Here is a 17,215-nt window from a genome sequence, read left to right as displayed (position 1 = left end):
GGCGACACACAGTGTAGGAGGTTACACCGTTCAAACCCCTCGTTTATCCCGGCACTAGCCAGGATAAAGGAGGGGGGGATGCTGAGAGCTCACTAGAGCGAGGGCTTTTTACCCAATTTTGCAAAGCTGCAATTTTGGGAAGAGCTCCATCTAGTGACCAAAAATGGGTAGTATTATAAATTAGAATTAATTTATAATATTTCCTGACTCGTGAAAAAAATAAAAAAAATTTGAACAATGTTTAATCACCCACACACTAAATGTTTAATTTTTTTTAAAAAAACATGTTTTTCTGGCAACACATTCCCTTTAAAATACAGAATACCCTTTAAGTGAAGGCAATAACAAACCCCCACCCCGATATTAGAAAAATAAACGGAGTTGGCTTTATTTGTCATTTTTGGGTCCAGGCACCACAGATGGTCAGTACTTTTAGAACTTGGGAAAAAAAAATTGCAGATGTCATTTTATGGAGCAGAAATTATAGATTTGTCTCTGTAATTCCAACATTAATTGTGACTGACATTGAAGGGGTTGAATCAGTCTAAAACACATCTCACCTAACCACTGGAGAGGTGACAAATTTTAGATTGGTGGGGTTTTCGGGCTCACCCTGACCGATCGCTATAACGGGGGCCCCTGTCTCCCCCGGCATCGTGACCACCATAAGGAGGACTTGGAATGGAGCAGCCTGGACGGAAACAGCCGAGCAAACATTGTCTGTCACTGTATGAACCCTTTATCTATTAGAACTGAGGAGGCCAAAAGATGCGTCCTGTATATTTGTAAAGCCAGCAGACAGTGCAGACTGCGGGAATATTGTGTGTTCCTCATCCAGACTGTTCCTCTCCGTCACCATGTTTATATTGAAACTGAATCTCCACATACACATTCCCTGCTTATAAACAAAAATGAAACTGATTAACAGTCAAATTTCTTTTTTGGGGGGATCAACTAATTTTAGCTCATTTTTAAGTGGGGAATGAACGTCCTGAAGCACAGCTGTGATTTTACAGGGATTGACAAGGATTTGACTCAAACAGAGATTTACAGCTCCCCCTGCAGGAGAAGGAGATAAACACCCAGGACTACAGGAACATGTACATCTCAGGTCATACGAAGAACAGTTTACAGGCAAACTGAGTATTACAAGAAAAAATAGGTGATCTGTAGAGCGTAACAGTCAAGCAAATTTTCGATTGTCTCACGTGAAACCGTGTCCTCTAGGGGGCTCTGTTCTAATATTAGATATTGCTATACAAAATATACACTTGTGAGTTCAAATCCTCAATAATCAAATCGTCTTCTCCTATCAAGTTTGTTTCTGAGAAAGCAGGGTGACCACCAAGATGTCTGCCATTATACCTTCCACAGGACACCAATTCTATTAAATTATAAACCTGAATTATATTGCATTTTTAGGTACAATTTTCCACCCATTTAGCAAATATGCAGCGTAAAAATATTCTAGTCTTCTATTTGACTAAAAATAGCTAATATTTTCTATTTAACAAAAACAAAAATTAGCACGCAGGATGTAAATCATCCCGCAATAGTGATCCTAGTACATGGGGGATGCTGACATACAGGTGGATGTATTAAAGACAACCGCAGCCATACAATTAGCATGGCGTGCAGCTGAGGAGTTAAGTGACAAAAATAAAACATCTGTTTCAAAAGAAGGAAACTAGTAAAAAAAAAACACGAGACACAATACAATAAAAATGTGCATTACTGAAAACAGTCACTTTCTCATGAGGGAGGAATTCAGGCCTGAAAAAATGTCTGTGAGGGGAAAGTCTGCTCAACTATACGGCCATGATCCTGCAGAGGCTTCGCTCCTTCCCTGACAAGAAGTAGTTTAGGAGTAGGAAAAACGGGACCACCGGCGCTGCTTGAATCTTTAGGCGATACACAATACACAACCAACGTAGTGGATTAAGTGTATAGAGTTTTAATGTTGATAGGCTACGCGTTTCGACGTCGAACTGACGTCTTCCTCAGGCCAATACAGACTGTGCGGTTCCTGCCTTATTTATACATCAGGGCTAGGAAAAAAGGCCGCCAGATATAATGGGTCAAAGGTCACATGAAATACAGAAATATAAAAAACAGAAGGAAGAAGCAGTATTAAAAACAATTACGAGTGTCATAATACGATAAGAATGAACGGGATTAACAACATGTTTAAAAGCTGTTTTAAAACTCTTAGTTACACTGACAGATCAGTACCGTGTCTTCAAAGAGAGATTTTTATGACAGCCAAAACCTCTATTTATGTATAGGACTGTGGGTGAATGAACGATCATATATTAAATATTTGATTATGTCTGAGTTTTATTGTGTTTTGACTAATGTTAGCGGAAAAAACAAATGTAGCCCAAGAACTGCTGAGTCAGAGCGTCCTTGGTTACTAGGAGTCAAAAAAACTCCGGGAGCCGTGGGGGAACAAAAAGGTTGCAGTGGACCGCATGTTTGGACCGCACAGGTATACAATAATGGTTGGGAGCGTCCTTGGTTACTGGTAGTCAAGAACACAAAAATGACACGGGGGAAAGAAAGACTTACGCTGGATCGCACAGTAAACTGCATAAGGTCGCGGGACTCCGCGCCAAGAAATCTAAAAGAGGCACCTGCATCGGAACTGGTGAGTGACAGAACGTCATGATAATGGGACATTGGTTATTATGGATTACTATGGATCTCTTTCATGAATATCAAAGTAGGTAAATGGTTATTTCTTAAAAACCTAAAAAGTTAACAAATGGGCCTGGATTGATATCGATCAAATTGATTTTGTATGCCGATAACATATATATTTGTAAAAGTTTGTAGAAGGACCGAAAAATTCTTTTTTTTAAATAAATAAAATATTAAGAAAATTTGTACATAAACTGGGGAACGGGGGTTCAAGCTCATTAGTATTAGGGGCTAGGGTTATTCTAATCATGGATGTCAAAGGTAGATAGTTAAAGAACCTCTTATAGTTGAGGCTATGTTTGCTGTTTGGTTATTTACTTATTTTTATTTTTATTCTAAGGATGACTCAGTAAGGTCATTCAGACCATTTGGATGTAGGGTTTCCAATTTGAAAATCCAATAATTCTCCCTCTGCTTAAGCTTAATAAATCTATTGGGTAGGTCCACTGATATCTGTTCGATTGGGGTGACCTTAATCTCGGAAAAATTGCACTTATGTTTATACATACAGTGACGGGACACACTTTGTTTTAAAAAACCCCTCGTGACATTAAACCTGTGGTTATTAATTCGGTTCCTTAGGGTTTGTGTGGTTCGGCCCACATATTGAAGATTGCAAGTGCACTGAAGTAGGTAAATGACATAGGAGCTACCGCAATTTAAAAAATCTTTTATCATGAATTTTTCCCCTGTTTTTATGGAGTAATATTCCCTGCATTTGTTTGAAATATTATTACAGCATAGGCATCTGCTTTGGCCGCATTTAAAGGAACCTTTCAGATCTGGGTGTAAACAATGATTTATTCTTTTGGCATTCTGCAGTTTGCTAGGGGCTATTAGGTTTTTTATTGTTTTAGCCCGTCTATATGTAATAATAGGTTTCGCTGGTATTAGGGGTTTTAAAAGAGGGTCGTTTGTTAAAATATGCCAGTGTTTTTTAAAAACGGTGGCTATGGTATTACTCTCTTTATTGAATGTAGTTATAAAATTGGTTTTAACCCTCTCACTGCTTGATTTTGGCTTAGTGTTTGTAAGTTTCACTTCGATACATTCTTTTTGTGTTAGACTTTTGGCTTTCAATTCCGCACCTTCGATGAGACTTTTTGGGAAACCTTTTTCATGGAATCTCCGCTTTAAAATCCCACATTCCTGGTTAAAGGTTAGATTGTCTGAGCAGTTCTTTCTAATTCTTCTGTATTGTCCGAACGGGATATTTTTGAGCCACGGGGGGTAGTGAGCACTTTTAAAATCGAGATAACTATTCACGTCCACCATTTTGAAATGAGTTTTAGTTGTAAAAAGGCCATTTTTCTTACCAATTGTTAGATCTAAAAAGTCAATGTTCGTGTCTGAGAAATTATGAGTAAATGAGAGGCCAAAAGTATTATTATTTAAAACATCCATAAAATCATTGGCTGTACTAGCGTCGCCATTCCATATAAAAAACAGGTCATCGATGAATCGCCTATAAAATAGAATTCTATTTCTAAAAGCATGCTTACTTAGAATGAGGGCTTCCTCGAACGCCCCCATATATAAGTTTGCATAAGAGGGTGCGAATCTTGTCCCCATTGCACATCCCTTTGTTTGTTTGTAAAATTTCCCATCAGAATTAAAAGTATTATGGGTTAGTATAAAATCTACGCATTCCATGATAAAATTAATTTGTGTGTTGGGATAACGTAGATCAGTTGCAAGGTAGTCTAAGGTGACTTGTGCACCCTGTGTGTGTGGGATATTGGTGTATAGAGAGGATACGTCCGCCGTGAGAAAGTTGATATTAGATATATCACAGGTTGACTGTAATTGAAAAAGATCTCTTATGAGATGTGTTGAATCTTTAAGAAATTGGCCTGAGGAAGACGTCAGTTCGACGTCGAAACGCGTAGCCTATCAACATTAAAACTCTATACACTTAATCCACTACGTTGGTTGTGTATTGTGTATCGCCTAAAGATTCAAGCAGCGCAGGTGGTCCCGTTTTTCCTACTCCTAAACTACTACAAACCGACAGCAAACTTCGTTTGGCTGTGATGTGGACCTGGCTGCAGCTTCCCAAGCTTTGTTGACACCTCCTTGGTGTCCACCACCCGAGGTGAGCGGAATTGTCTCATCGACCCATTTTTATTACTATTGTATCAGATTCTGATTTGCGGCGCCGTGTTCTTTTTCTACCTCACCTAGTTCCCTGACAAGAAGGGCAGAAAGCACTTTCTATTGGCTCCTCCGCAGCGAACAGGATCACTATAGAGATTCCTGGCTGTGGGGAAAGTGACTGAACATGCAGATCCACCAGCACTCACCTCATTAGGTGGACGTACACATTGCTTATGTTCTTGCACACCTGTGCATCCGCCGGCTGTAATTGCAGCGATAATACACATGTGAATTCTTATGGCTTACATTGATTAAACATCTTTCGCTGTCATTTTTTCTACCTCCTCTGCCTGGGGCCAACTTACGAGACGTTTCATGGCTTATTCCATTCTCAATGTATAATATTCATATTTAGAATTCTGCTGCGTATTTGCTCATCCAGATGTTAAGCTCTGTGTAAAAAAAAATGTCTCTTTATGGGAAGCCGGTAGTAATTCTTGCCCAATAAGCAAATAGTGTTTATAAGCATTGTAAATAGTTGACCTCAGAGGAGAAAGAAGCAAAAAAGAAAAGAAGAGGGTTGGGTGCAGACTTAAAGGCTTTATTCCACCAGTAAATATTATTATAATTTGCACAGATCATAAAAAAAATAAAACAATTCATGATGTAAAATAAAAATAAAATAAACATTCAGTAAAGAGTTCTGACATGGACTTACATAATATGGCATGGAGATGGGCGATTATGGCCTAAATCAAAATCACGATTAATTGAACATGTAACCTCGATTAATAAACGATTATTTAGGCCACGCCCCTTTTTGCATATCACGCCCCCTATTTAAATGCTACACCATTGAATATTTGTCCCCTGAGCCTTCTGTATACTACTGTATATAATATACCCCCTGACACTGCCCCACACAGTATATTGCATCCACAGTGCTTCCCACATATAATGCCCCCATAGCTGCCCCCTCACAGTATAATGCCCCCATATCTGCCACCACGCTGTATAATGCCTAATAAAAATAATATACATATTCACCTAACCCCGTTCTGACGACGAGTGGAGGAGATCCCTCTGCTCCTCCGGTCTGTGCAGCTCAGCACAGACAGCAGCGATGAGATCACTGCCTCACGGCCAATGACACAGTGAATGGTAGAGCAATCCACTATTGGATTCAACTGTATCTCTGTCCTGAAGATGCAGATAGTTTAAACCGGGAGAAAATAATTGATAAAACGAAATTCGCAAGATTAAGTTGATTAATTGCGCTGAATTTCGATTTTGGTTATTTTTCGATTCATTGCCCAGCCCTAGATCAGTACAGGGTAAGTAATGTATGGAGACAGTGACTCCACCAGTAGTCTGTGCAGCTCAGCACAGAAAGGCGCGATCACGCCACTTCCTCGCGCCCCGCGATACATAGTGAATGGTAGAGCAGGGACCTTACGGCCCACGGCTCTACCATTGCATTCAACTGTATCTGCGTCCTGAAGATGCAGATACAGTTTAAACTGGGAAAAATAATTGAAAAAAACCGAGATGCCCAAGATGACGTCAAGTATTTGCGCTGAATTCTGATTAGTCGCCTAGCCCTAGTATGGCACCACCTAGTGTACACAGTATACAGATTAATTTTCTTTTCCCTCTGAGGTCAGCTATTTACAATGCCTACAAACACTATATGGTTATTGGGCAATAATTACTACTGGTTTCCAATAAAAATAAAGTTTTTACACAAAACGGAACATCTGGATGAGCAAACACGCAGCAGAATTCTAAATATGATTATTATACATTGATAATGGAATAAGCCATAAAAAGTCTGGTACGCTGGCCCCAAGCAGAGGAGACAGGAAAAGTGACAGTGACAGATGTTTAATCAATGTAATAACAATTCACGTGTCAATCAGAGATCGTGAATCAGCTCTGGAATCACGGCCGACTGTCACGAATGCACAGATGTGCAAGAACATAGGCTGGTTCAATAGAAGGGTATATTTTATTTTACGCCGTTGTGACACAGACAGGAACTCGGGTCCTACGATGGGGACTGTTTTTTTGTACATTTAAAGTCCCAATCAAACACACAGTCGAGCCGGAAGCACGTGGGATTACTTAACTTTGCGTGCAAACTGCTGACCCTGGAAGGGATCTGATAAAATTAGAAGCCAAAGTGATGTCATTTGCTCCAGAGAACACAAAAGGCTACAAATTGCATTGGCAAATGAATCAGTATAAATAGCCGGGGACTAAAATACGATGAAGGCAAGAATGGGAAAAGACAGCGGAGCAAGAGTTCGAAGAACCAGACAGAGGTCCATGCTTCCCCTCCACTGCAGGAGCACATAATGACCGAGTACATCCATCATTCTCAGATAATTGGCTGCAATATTCCTTAATAGAGCACCTGCCACTTTAAACAACTACAAACATGAATAACTTGGGAGCAAATGTTTTGACCAGGGATCGTCTTCTAAGCCCCTTATCCCTAACCAGCGTTCCCCACATTGTCTGCAGAGATGAGCCATCCTTTACCACCACGACCTAGGAGAGGCCAATAAACCGTAGCCTCAGTCAGTTTGTATCCAGAGATCGGATCGAACGTCCATCAATAATGATGGTCACATCCGCTGGTTCATGTACGCACAGGTTGCGGATTCCAGGGCGGCTGATTCATACCCACAATGGACAAGAAGGAGCAGTGCTTACATGTGTGAAACTTGTATCATGTATGAGCTGAAGAGCATATGTGGCAGGTCTTATACCACCAGACAGCAATGATTTACAGCAGCTGCCTCTCCTCTCTTCCTCATTCACTTAACATGATGGTTGATAATGAAATCTGACAGGAGCCGCAGTAGCATATTTGACATTAGAAGGAGTATTTTAGCTCCTTATAATTAGCATTGGCAGAGGTCTGTCCGCTGTAACTCCGCCGGTCACTAGAACGAGGTGACAGCGGCGCTAGTCAATGTCCGTCTGTGTCTGACCGAAGAAAACTGATCAAAGTTAAAAAGAGAAGTGGCACGATGCAAGTGATCATACTAACCTGTAAAGTCATGTCCACACGTTCCGGATTCTAAGGGTTTAAGGTGGTCAGACACTTAAAGAGGCTCTGTCACCAGATTTTGCAACCCCTATCTGCTATTGCAGCAGATCGGCGCTGCAATGTAGATTACAGTAACGTTTTTATTTTTAAAAAACGAGCATTTTTGGCCAAGTTATGACCATTTTCGTATTTATGCAAATGAGGCTTGCAAAAGTACAACTGGGCGTGTTGAAAAGTAAAAGTACAACTGGGCGTGTATTATGTGCGTACATCGGGGCGTGTTTACTACTTTTACTAGCTGGGCTTTCTGATGAGAAGTATCATCCACTTCTCTTCAGAACGCCCAGCTTCTGGCAGTGCAGATCTGTGACGTCACTCACAGGTCCTGCATCGTATCGGCACCAGAGGCTACAGATGATTCTGCAGCAGCATCAGCGTTTGCAGGTAAGTAGCTACATCGACTTACCTGCAAACGTCGATGCTGCTGCAGAATCATCTGTAGCCTCTGGTGTCGATGTGTCCTCGCTCGTCTGACACGATGCAGGACCTGTGAGTGACGACACAGCGTGATCTCTGGAGAACACGGCTGTGTCTGCACTGCCAGAAGCTGGGCGTTCTGAAGAGAAGTGGATGATACTTCTCATCAGAACGCCCAGCTAGTAAAAGTATTAAACACGCCCCGATGTACGCACATAATACACGCCCAGTTGTACTTTTACTTTTCAACACGCCCAGTTGTACTTTTGCAAGCCTCATTTGCATAAATACGAAAATGGTCATAACTTGGCCAAAAATGCTCGTTTTTAAAAAATAAAAACGTTACTGTAATCTACATTGCAGCGCCTATCTGCTGCAATAGCAGATAGGGGGCTGCAAAATCTGGTGACAGAGCCTCTTTAAGTATAGGATTGTTTGTACAATCTGACCATCAACATGCCAGACTAAAGTGGCAGACCAGCGACAAAGTTTAAAAAAATAAATTAAAAAAAACATAATGCACCTGTGCAAAGTGGCGAAATATCCGGTCATGCTATAGACGCCTAATTTCAGAATATGATGACCAAAACAAATCCAACATCAGAGATGACTTTATTTGCAGACCGTCTGCCATCGCAAACTGTGATTTTGTCCAACTTTCATAGGTGTATGGTCAGTTTTAGATGTGGATTCCGCACCTAAATCCTTATAGAGTATGCGACCCTATTCATATGCGCAGAAAAAAATATGCGTGCGGAATAATGAATATAGTGCAGACTTTAAAATCAGCGTGTTTGGCACTGAAAAGTCGTTGATTAGCTTCATTGAATTGCAAATAGTCTAGTCCATGTGACGTACCGTACTGACTAATCCGTGGTAGAAATCCGCGTTTCATCTGTGGATTTTCGAGAAAAAAAACAAAAAAAAAAACTACAGATTTGCCTGGTGCCGTCTGAACAATAGGGGGGGGGGGGGTGACATACAGTGACCTCGTGGCTTGGGGAATATTAGAGAATTACATTCTGAGCAATTTCCTTAATTATTATTAGTTAACTTTTTCCCTGCAGTTTGTCAACAGGCTATAAACTATTTGCTGAATGGATCTAGGGGAAGTTGAAGGGAATGTCTAGTTTCAGGCTGCCATAAAATAAACTATTTGCACAGATATTCAACATTCTAGGCCGAATTATTATTTTTTTTATGGGAAATTGAAACAAGCTCCAGAACAGAGCTCCACTAAAAGTTCCTTTTTATTATATGAATCCCAATTAGTGCCATCAGATGATGACCACATGCTCATGTTTTCAATGCCCCCCTGAAATGCCCATATGCAGCTCGCCTTTAAAACGACAGTGTTTAGGTGTTGACGACCGTGCATTATTTAATTTCAAGCATAAAGGGAATGAAGTCACCAAAACACCTGGGGACTGTGAGGGACTGCAGTTTGCCAGTTGGACGCCTTCCTGTGCCGTTTCTGCGACCGTAACTGCTACAAGGACAGAGGCTGTAAAATCCATGCGAATCACCGCGGAGATACACCCGTGAGGGGATTAACGAAGTGGCCATTATAATCCGGATGGATCGCACCTCGGTAAACGCAGTTCATCATTATAACTATGTTGTCTGCAGCTGAAGTTTAACACTTCTCCGCAGCCTCATTGTTTTCCTCTAATCCGATCTGAGCGGCCAGTGCTGGTTTTATTCCTTACAGCCGATCACAGCCTCACTTAATTACAGGGGTGGGAGGCAAGTAATTGCTCAAAGTCTCCATGAGTCCCAAATAGATATTTCATAGCCGATTGTTACAAGAATCCAAAGGAAACCGTTCCCAAAAAATATTAATGGATTGGCAGTTTCCTCGACATTTACATATGAAGCGAGCGCATAAAAGGCCAGAAACATCTGTTCAAAATAGGGATGTGCCAAGTAACCATGCACACGGAATAGTCCATCCCAAATATTTCCACTGCATTAAAAACTTCCTATTCCAAATGGAAGGCTACAGAGCGGACCAGCGAAATATTACATGAAAAAAGGGAAGAATGCGGCTCCAAGATGGAAGAAATCTTCTTATGACCAAAGAGCAATGGAGACAACTCATCTCTGGGCTGAAGAATCATCTCAAGAGAGCAGCCCCAAATCACTAGGAACCAGCCATAATTACACCATGTGGCCCCTGCCACTGGAAGATCCTATAATACTTGATTTTTTTTATTTCCTGAGTCAAATCTTATGGCATTTTAATTGTGGGCAACTAGTTTTTTTCTGTAGGTTTGGCACCTGGAGGGGATTTTATCAGGTGTAATTACACTCACTAGAATAACTGTGTTAGTAAGTCACACTAATGCTCGAACTTGAAGAGGTCGTTTATAGTGGCCGGTTCTCTTTAAATAAATCTGGATAATAGTTCTAATTTAGTAAAAGGAGTCGTCCAGTTTAGAAAACCCATTGTCATTCACCCTATTAGGGAATTATGGAATAGGGGGGGGGGGGGTCCTCTAACCCGGAGATGAGCATCCTGAACAGAGAGCGGTTACAAAGAGCAGGGATCAGCAACCATCAGCACTTCAATTGTTGTGAAACTACATCTCCCAGCATACCCAGACAGCCAAAGGCTTCATTATTCCAGCCAAAGGCGGTCAGGGCATGCTTGGCATTGTAGTTTCACAATCTCTGGAGTGCCAAAGGTTGCCGACCATTGACATAGAGCATCTCTCTCCCTCTGGAGGACCTGGCCTGCTCTGCATTAGGCTTCGTTCACATCTGCGTCTGGGCTCTGTTCAGGGGTTCCGTCTGACCTTTCTGTCAGGGGAACCCATGAACGGAATTCAAACGGAAACAAACAGAAACCATAGATTTCTGTTTGCATCACCATTGATTTCAATGGTGACAGATCCGATGCAAATGGTTTCCGTTTGTCTGCGTTGTGTAAGGGTTCCGTAGTTTTGACAGAATCAATACCGTAGTCGACTGTGCTATTTATTCCGTCAAAACAATGGAACCCTTAAACGGTGACTAACAAACCATTTGCACCGAATCCGTCACCATTGAAATCAATGGTGATGCAAATGGAAACCTATGGTTGCTGCTTATTTCAGTTTGGATTCCCTTCATGGGGTCCTCTGACGGAAAGCTCTGATGGAACCCATGAACGGAGCCCCGACGCAGATGTGACCGATTCCTTAGGCCCTGTTCGCAGGCGGAATTTTGAGGCAGATTCAGGACTTTCGAGGCAGATTTTCAAAAACTTGCCACGTTTTTTGGCCTCGGCCATTGAGCGCTGTGGGCAAAAAACCGCTGCAAAAACTGCTTACTCTGCCTCCTATTGATGTCAAAGGGAGGTCAAAGACGGAAACGCCTGGAAAAAGGGCACGATGCTTCTTTTTTCCCGCGAGCGTTGATTTCAATGGGAGGCGTTTCCGGCCATTTTTTGGTGCGGTTTCCGACGCGGCTTCCGACCCCTTTAAAGTTTAAATCCACCAGGATAGAGGTCAGTACCAATTTTAATAAAAAGACGTGTTCCATGCTAAGATAACTCAATCTTTAGTACAGTATTAATAAGAAGACTAAGATTTTACACTTCCCATATAAAATTCCAGGAAGAAAAGAAAAAAAACAAAACAGCGTCTGACCTTGTTGAGCTTTCTGTCAGAACGTGCTTCTCCCTCTGAAATGAAATGCCGGCTTTTCCCTATGAGAATATCACGGTGTCTAACCTGGCTCCATAAGAAAAACAAATACCGGGGAGGTCTGTGCACTGGGCATGGACGGGGCTCTAAGTGACAAGGGACTGTTCATGTAACTAGACAATCCCGGGCTTTATTGAAACAATCTTGAGAAGACTTCAAAGTCCAATCCAAATGGAAAAGCCCCAGAGCGCTGGAACTTGTGTTTTACCACAAGTTATGCAAAATCAAGGCCGACTTGGCTTTATCACAGAATCAGGCACCGAGTCCACAACTACGAGCATGCAAATGAAAACAAATCCTTCCCCAAAACCGGAAAACCGGCTTGTCTCGTGTCAGTAGATAACGGCTGAAGAGGCCACCGATGTCCTGTGTGGAAGCCTCTTCTTGAAGTGGATGGGTTGGGAGACTCTGCTGGGTTTTTAGCTTACGATATCAATCATGTATTCTTTTTTTCCTACTACCTGAGAGACAGAACTACTGGATTATCATGATTAATGCTGAAAAATCTGATTCTTTCGTACAGTGCACGACCTGTATAATAAACTGCACTGTGATAAGTGCTCTGACATTGCTGAAATCCTATAATTATCATGTTCACTTCTGTCAGGGGAAAGCCGGCACAGTCACCGTACAACGCAGACTTTCTCACCGGTTCTAGGTCACGCTATTGCAGCTCGGAGGACACCAGGGAAGAGTAATGTCTTCCAGTTGTGGAAATTACTGGCAGAAAACAATTGTCTGAGTGCAATCTCTGTTTGGGAGAGGTGGTTTCTAGCGCCAGTAATGTGCACTCCATAACTGCCTGAATTTATACAGAAAATACTCACACGTAACAGTCGCACTGGACAGAGAACTTTCAGATTTGTTTTGTAACACTTCTTCCTTCATGAATACATGCCTATAGCGGACGGCCTGCTTTAATATAAATGGACGATGTCCAAAACGACAAAAAAGTAGAAAAGTGAGGAAACCCCAGGAAGCTCAGAAATTGATTGCCAAATAATTTGATAATTTGCTCAAAATATGATGTGCACTTGTAATTTACAAAGCCCTCTCGCAGATTTTAAATCTCCCAACAAAAAAATAATTATAATTATAACCAGCAAGCGACCGACCTAACTGTAAACAAGAATAACGTCCTGATGAGAATTTCCTGCTTGGAGAAAAGCAGATCATTGCCAATGTAAGTGTTTGTTTTTAGAAGAGTAACTTGTGCCAACGTCCTGGCATGATTAGCTATGCAACCAGCCGCTGGGCTCACGCTCGAAAACTTCCAGTAACCACCAAATGCATTCAGCACTCCAAGCCAATAGATATAAAGTTTCAAGCGTTTCTGCTTAAACCCGTCAGTGTATATTCATCATAAACTGGTAGGAAGAGAGCGAGCTCTGCCGCAGGCTGCCATGTTTACAATGTACTTGCTGCCCAAGGCCAATCAGTCAAACATTGCATTCTTGTATTTTCTGACAGAAACCATAATCAACATCAGAACAGCCAACTGCGGTCTGGACACGACGCATTAGAGTGGGAAGAGTGCGAGACACTTCCTCCGACAAGAGGAACCGATCGGCAATGGTGAAACTTACACCCGCAAAAGAAAGATGTAAGCAAATGACTGCGGAAACCATCGTGAGTGAGTGCTGAAAGTCTGGAAACAACATGCTAGACTGGATTCACACGAGCATGTTCGGTCCGTAATGGACGGAACGTATTTCGGCCGCAAGTCCCGGACCGAACACACTGCAGGGAGCCGGGCTCCTAGCATCATAGTTATGTACGACGCTAGGAGTCCCTGCCTCGCTGCAGGACAACTTTCCCGTACTGTAATCATGTTTTCAGTACAGGACAGAAGTTCCACGGAGAGGCAGGGACTCCTAGCGTCGTACATAACTATGATGCTAGGAGCCCGGCTCCCTGCAGTGTGTTCGGTCCGGGACTTGCGGCCGAAATACGTTCCGTCCTTTACGGACCGAATAAGATCGTGTGAATCCAGCCATAGGCTCAGTCGGACATCCATGTCGGAAAGATTTCTCCGACTTGTACCTCTGACGTCAGATACTGTATACCGACGAACGCCAGCCTGGCGTATGCCAAAAAGGCTTCGGCATAAAGAATAAGGGCTCAGCGTGTATCACGTTCATGTGACGGCCGTTAAAACAACAGCCGTCACACGAACTCATGTATTTCAATGGGGCCGTTCACCTGACCGTTGTTTCAACGAAGTGCGTGAAGGGTCCGTGAAAAAATAAGACATGTCCTATTTTTTTTGTGCCTCACACATCTCTCCATAGACTCGTCTATGCCGTTTTTCACGTCTGAGTTTGGCCACATTCCTGTGAAATAGTCATGACCATGAAACAAGGATATCACTGCTTAGCGAGAGTATGTGTGAACCAATTCTGTGCAATTATCTACCTGTAAAAATTCTTCCTGTAATGGTCTATGATTGGAAATGATTACTTACCGTTACAGTACGAGGAGGCCTCAGGCCAATAGTTGCCTGCCATACCCCAGTGTTGAAACAAGTTAGGACAGATACGCATGTATAGAAGTGTCTGTTGTGTGTAGCCTGCAATTAGTGTGCATTAAGTAGTAATTATCAACAATAAATGTTCAATTGCAGAAAAGATGGAAGCAGAGCTCTCGACAGAATGTGGATTAAAACGTGATATTATCTAGCAGGTGGAAGCTCATAGTAACAGGTCACATAGTGAGGATGATCGCTGTACGTGTAGTTACGTGTAAATATTCAGCATCCACTGATCTGTGGACCCTCATTTCTACAGCTCAGAAGATGCTGGACGACCGCTGGTTACTCATCCCTCACAGCAGGTTACCAGCACGTACCTTCAGAGTTGAGGGTGATGAGAGTCACGTTGTTTCCCATGTTTCCTGACTGGCCGCAGTTGGACAATGTGTCACTGGCATCAGATCCGCTGTCGTCATCATTGTGGCTGTCATCTGGGCCCGGGACCTTTACGACAATGGTATTGTGCCTCCGTCCAGGGACAGCGCTGCAACACAATCAGACAACGCTGCTTACACTGGACCCCATAACAGCTGTTCATGACCGAGTATACCAGAGTACTGATATTAATCAGCTCCATAGGGCCATTCTGCAATACTTGGATTTAATGTAGGATGAGACATAAATCTAGAATTTGGGACCGTTTAGGTGTCAAAACATTTGCCTACTTATATTAGGGGAGGGGTGAGAGGAAGACACTTGCTTCAGTTAATTGCTTAAATGTGAGCGTCCATGCATCCGTCATGGGACTCGTAAAGATGTCTTAGACTTATCACCCTTTCTGGGCTGTTTTTAATTAGAATTGAATATATTTTGTTCCTACTTATCCTGAGCTCACTGTGGGCTCAGTCCCAAGAGAAAGACGTAAGTCTCCAAAATAGGGATATAATGTTCAGTATAGGGACCCCAATTTGATCAAACTGAGCGCTAAGAACCTCACATTTATAAGCATAATAACTGTAGCAGTAACGCAATTAAAATAGAAATGCATAATAAACAGAGTGTGTGTGTGTGTGTGTGCGTGTGTGTCACATAAGTCACAACAGATTAGCACCTGCATATCCATTTCATGTCTTAGGAGGAGCGGACATGGGGTATGTTCACACTGAGGTTTTTGGCACTGTTTTTGACGCAGAAACCGTGACGGAAACCGCGCCAAAAAACATCCCCCATTGCCATTGATTTTAATGAGAGACGGAGGCGTTTTTTCCCGTGAGCGGGAAAAAAACGCTTGCGTTAACAAGAAGCATCATGCCCTTTCTTCAGGCGTTTCCGTCTCTGACCTCCCATTGACATCAATAGGAGGCAGGGAAAGCTGTTTTCGCTGCGTTTTTTTTCCGTGGCGCTCAATGGCCGCGACTGAAAAACGTGGCAAAAAACACGGCAAAGAGTACACGCAGGTCAAAATGGGCCGCATTTGAGGCCCATTTTGACCTGCCTGCACTTTCTTTGATGCGTTTTCGCGGCCGGGCCATTGAGCGCCGCAGGCATAAAAAGCTGCGAAAACGGCTTTCCCTGCCTCCTACTGATGTCAATGGGAGGTCAGAGACGGAACCGTGGGAGCATGTCGCTTCTTTTTCCTAAAATCAATGGTAGGCTATTTCGGGCGTTTTTTTTGCACCGTTTCCACAGCAAAAATAGCGCCAAATAACTCTGTGTGAACTAGGCCTAACTCTCTGTGTTTGTTATATTAGGGGAAAGATGAGAGGAAGAGTGAAAAGACACTTGCGTCATCTAATTGCTTGAATGTGAGCGTCCATGCATCTGATATGGGACTCGTAAAGACGTCTAAGGCCCCATGTACACGACAGTATTTTCATCTATCCCGAAATAATGTCCAAAAATACTGCTCCGTAGGCATCCCTATTCCATCCTAATATACAGATCGGTACAAAAAGGGAGGTTGCAAATTATGTCATCAAAATGTTGCCTAGCAACGCTTCCGTATATACGGACAATTTACGGATGCCCATCAGTAGCCGTCCGTATTTACGGAATCTCCCATAGACTTCTATGAGAGAGTCCTTGCCGTAATTACTGACAAGAATAGGACGGGTTCTATCATTTTTTCAGCATGGACACCCATCCGTAAAAATACTGAAAGGTGTCCGTGGCCAATAGAAATGAATGGGTCCATAATTATGGATGAAAATTACTGTGGTGTGCATGGGGCCTTAGCCCTATCACCCTTTCTGGGCTGTGTGAACTTGTAGAGCCCTTCCCATCTTCATAATAACAGCCACATTAATTAGCAAATGACACCCCTCTCTCCTACGAGGGAACAGTGTAGGGAAGTGCAACCAGCACTGGACACACATTTCCAGGGATGATGATGCTATGGGGCCCCCTGTGCACGGTGTACGCCCATGAGCCCCCTTCACTGTTACACTGGGAAAGTCTCGAGCCCGGGCACAGTCATGATCTTATATGAACATAATCATAGTGATAGAGTTTGTACGCAGCCAGATTACCTATTCAGCATATTTTCCAGGCTTTCTGTTGCTCTGTTCATTGACTCCTCTTGACCCTCCAGTTTGGCCACTACAGAATTTTGTCTTTCATTATTCAGGATTACCGTCGTCTGAGGAACAACACTATAAGAGACAGAAAGTGACATGAGATTTAAAGGATCACTGTACTCCAAATATCGGGCGGACTGCACAAAAT

The 17,215-nt window shown here is 42.6% G+C and overlaps 1 protein-coding gene across 3 annotated transcripts in view; it reads right to left on the bottom strand.

Annotated features, from left to right (window-relative positions):
* The window catches only part of BANP (BTG3 associated nuclear protein), a 343,815-nt gene that overhangs the window by 194,086 nt on the left and 132,514 nt on the right, over positions 1-17,215 (bottom strand). For all 3 annotated transcript variants that reach the window (XM_075838330.1, XM_075838329.1, XM_075838331.1), the window contains 2 exons: positions 17,020-17,142; positions 14,869-15,035 (listed from right to left, as the gene is read on the bottom strand). In XM_075838330.1, coding sequence (XP_075694445.1) covers positions 14,869-15,035; positions 17,020-17,142 — 290 coding nt within the window. The remainder of the gene's footprint in view (positions 1-14,868; positions 15,036-17,019; positions 17,143-17,215) is intronic.

This window comes from Rhinoderma darwinii, chromosome 9, assembly GCF_050947455.1.
Source record: "Rhinoderma darwinii isolate aRhiDar2 chromosome 9, aRhiDar2.hap1, whole genome shotgun sequence".
Classification (NCBI taxonomy): Eukaryota; Metazoa; Chordata; class Amphibia; order Anura; family Rhinodermatidae; genus Rhinoderma; species Rhinoderma darwinii.
This window is presented reverse-complemented; position numbering and strand designations above follow the sequence as displayed.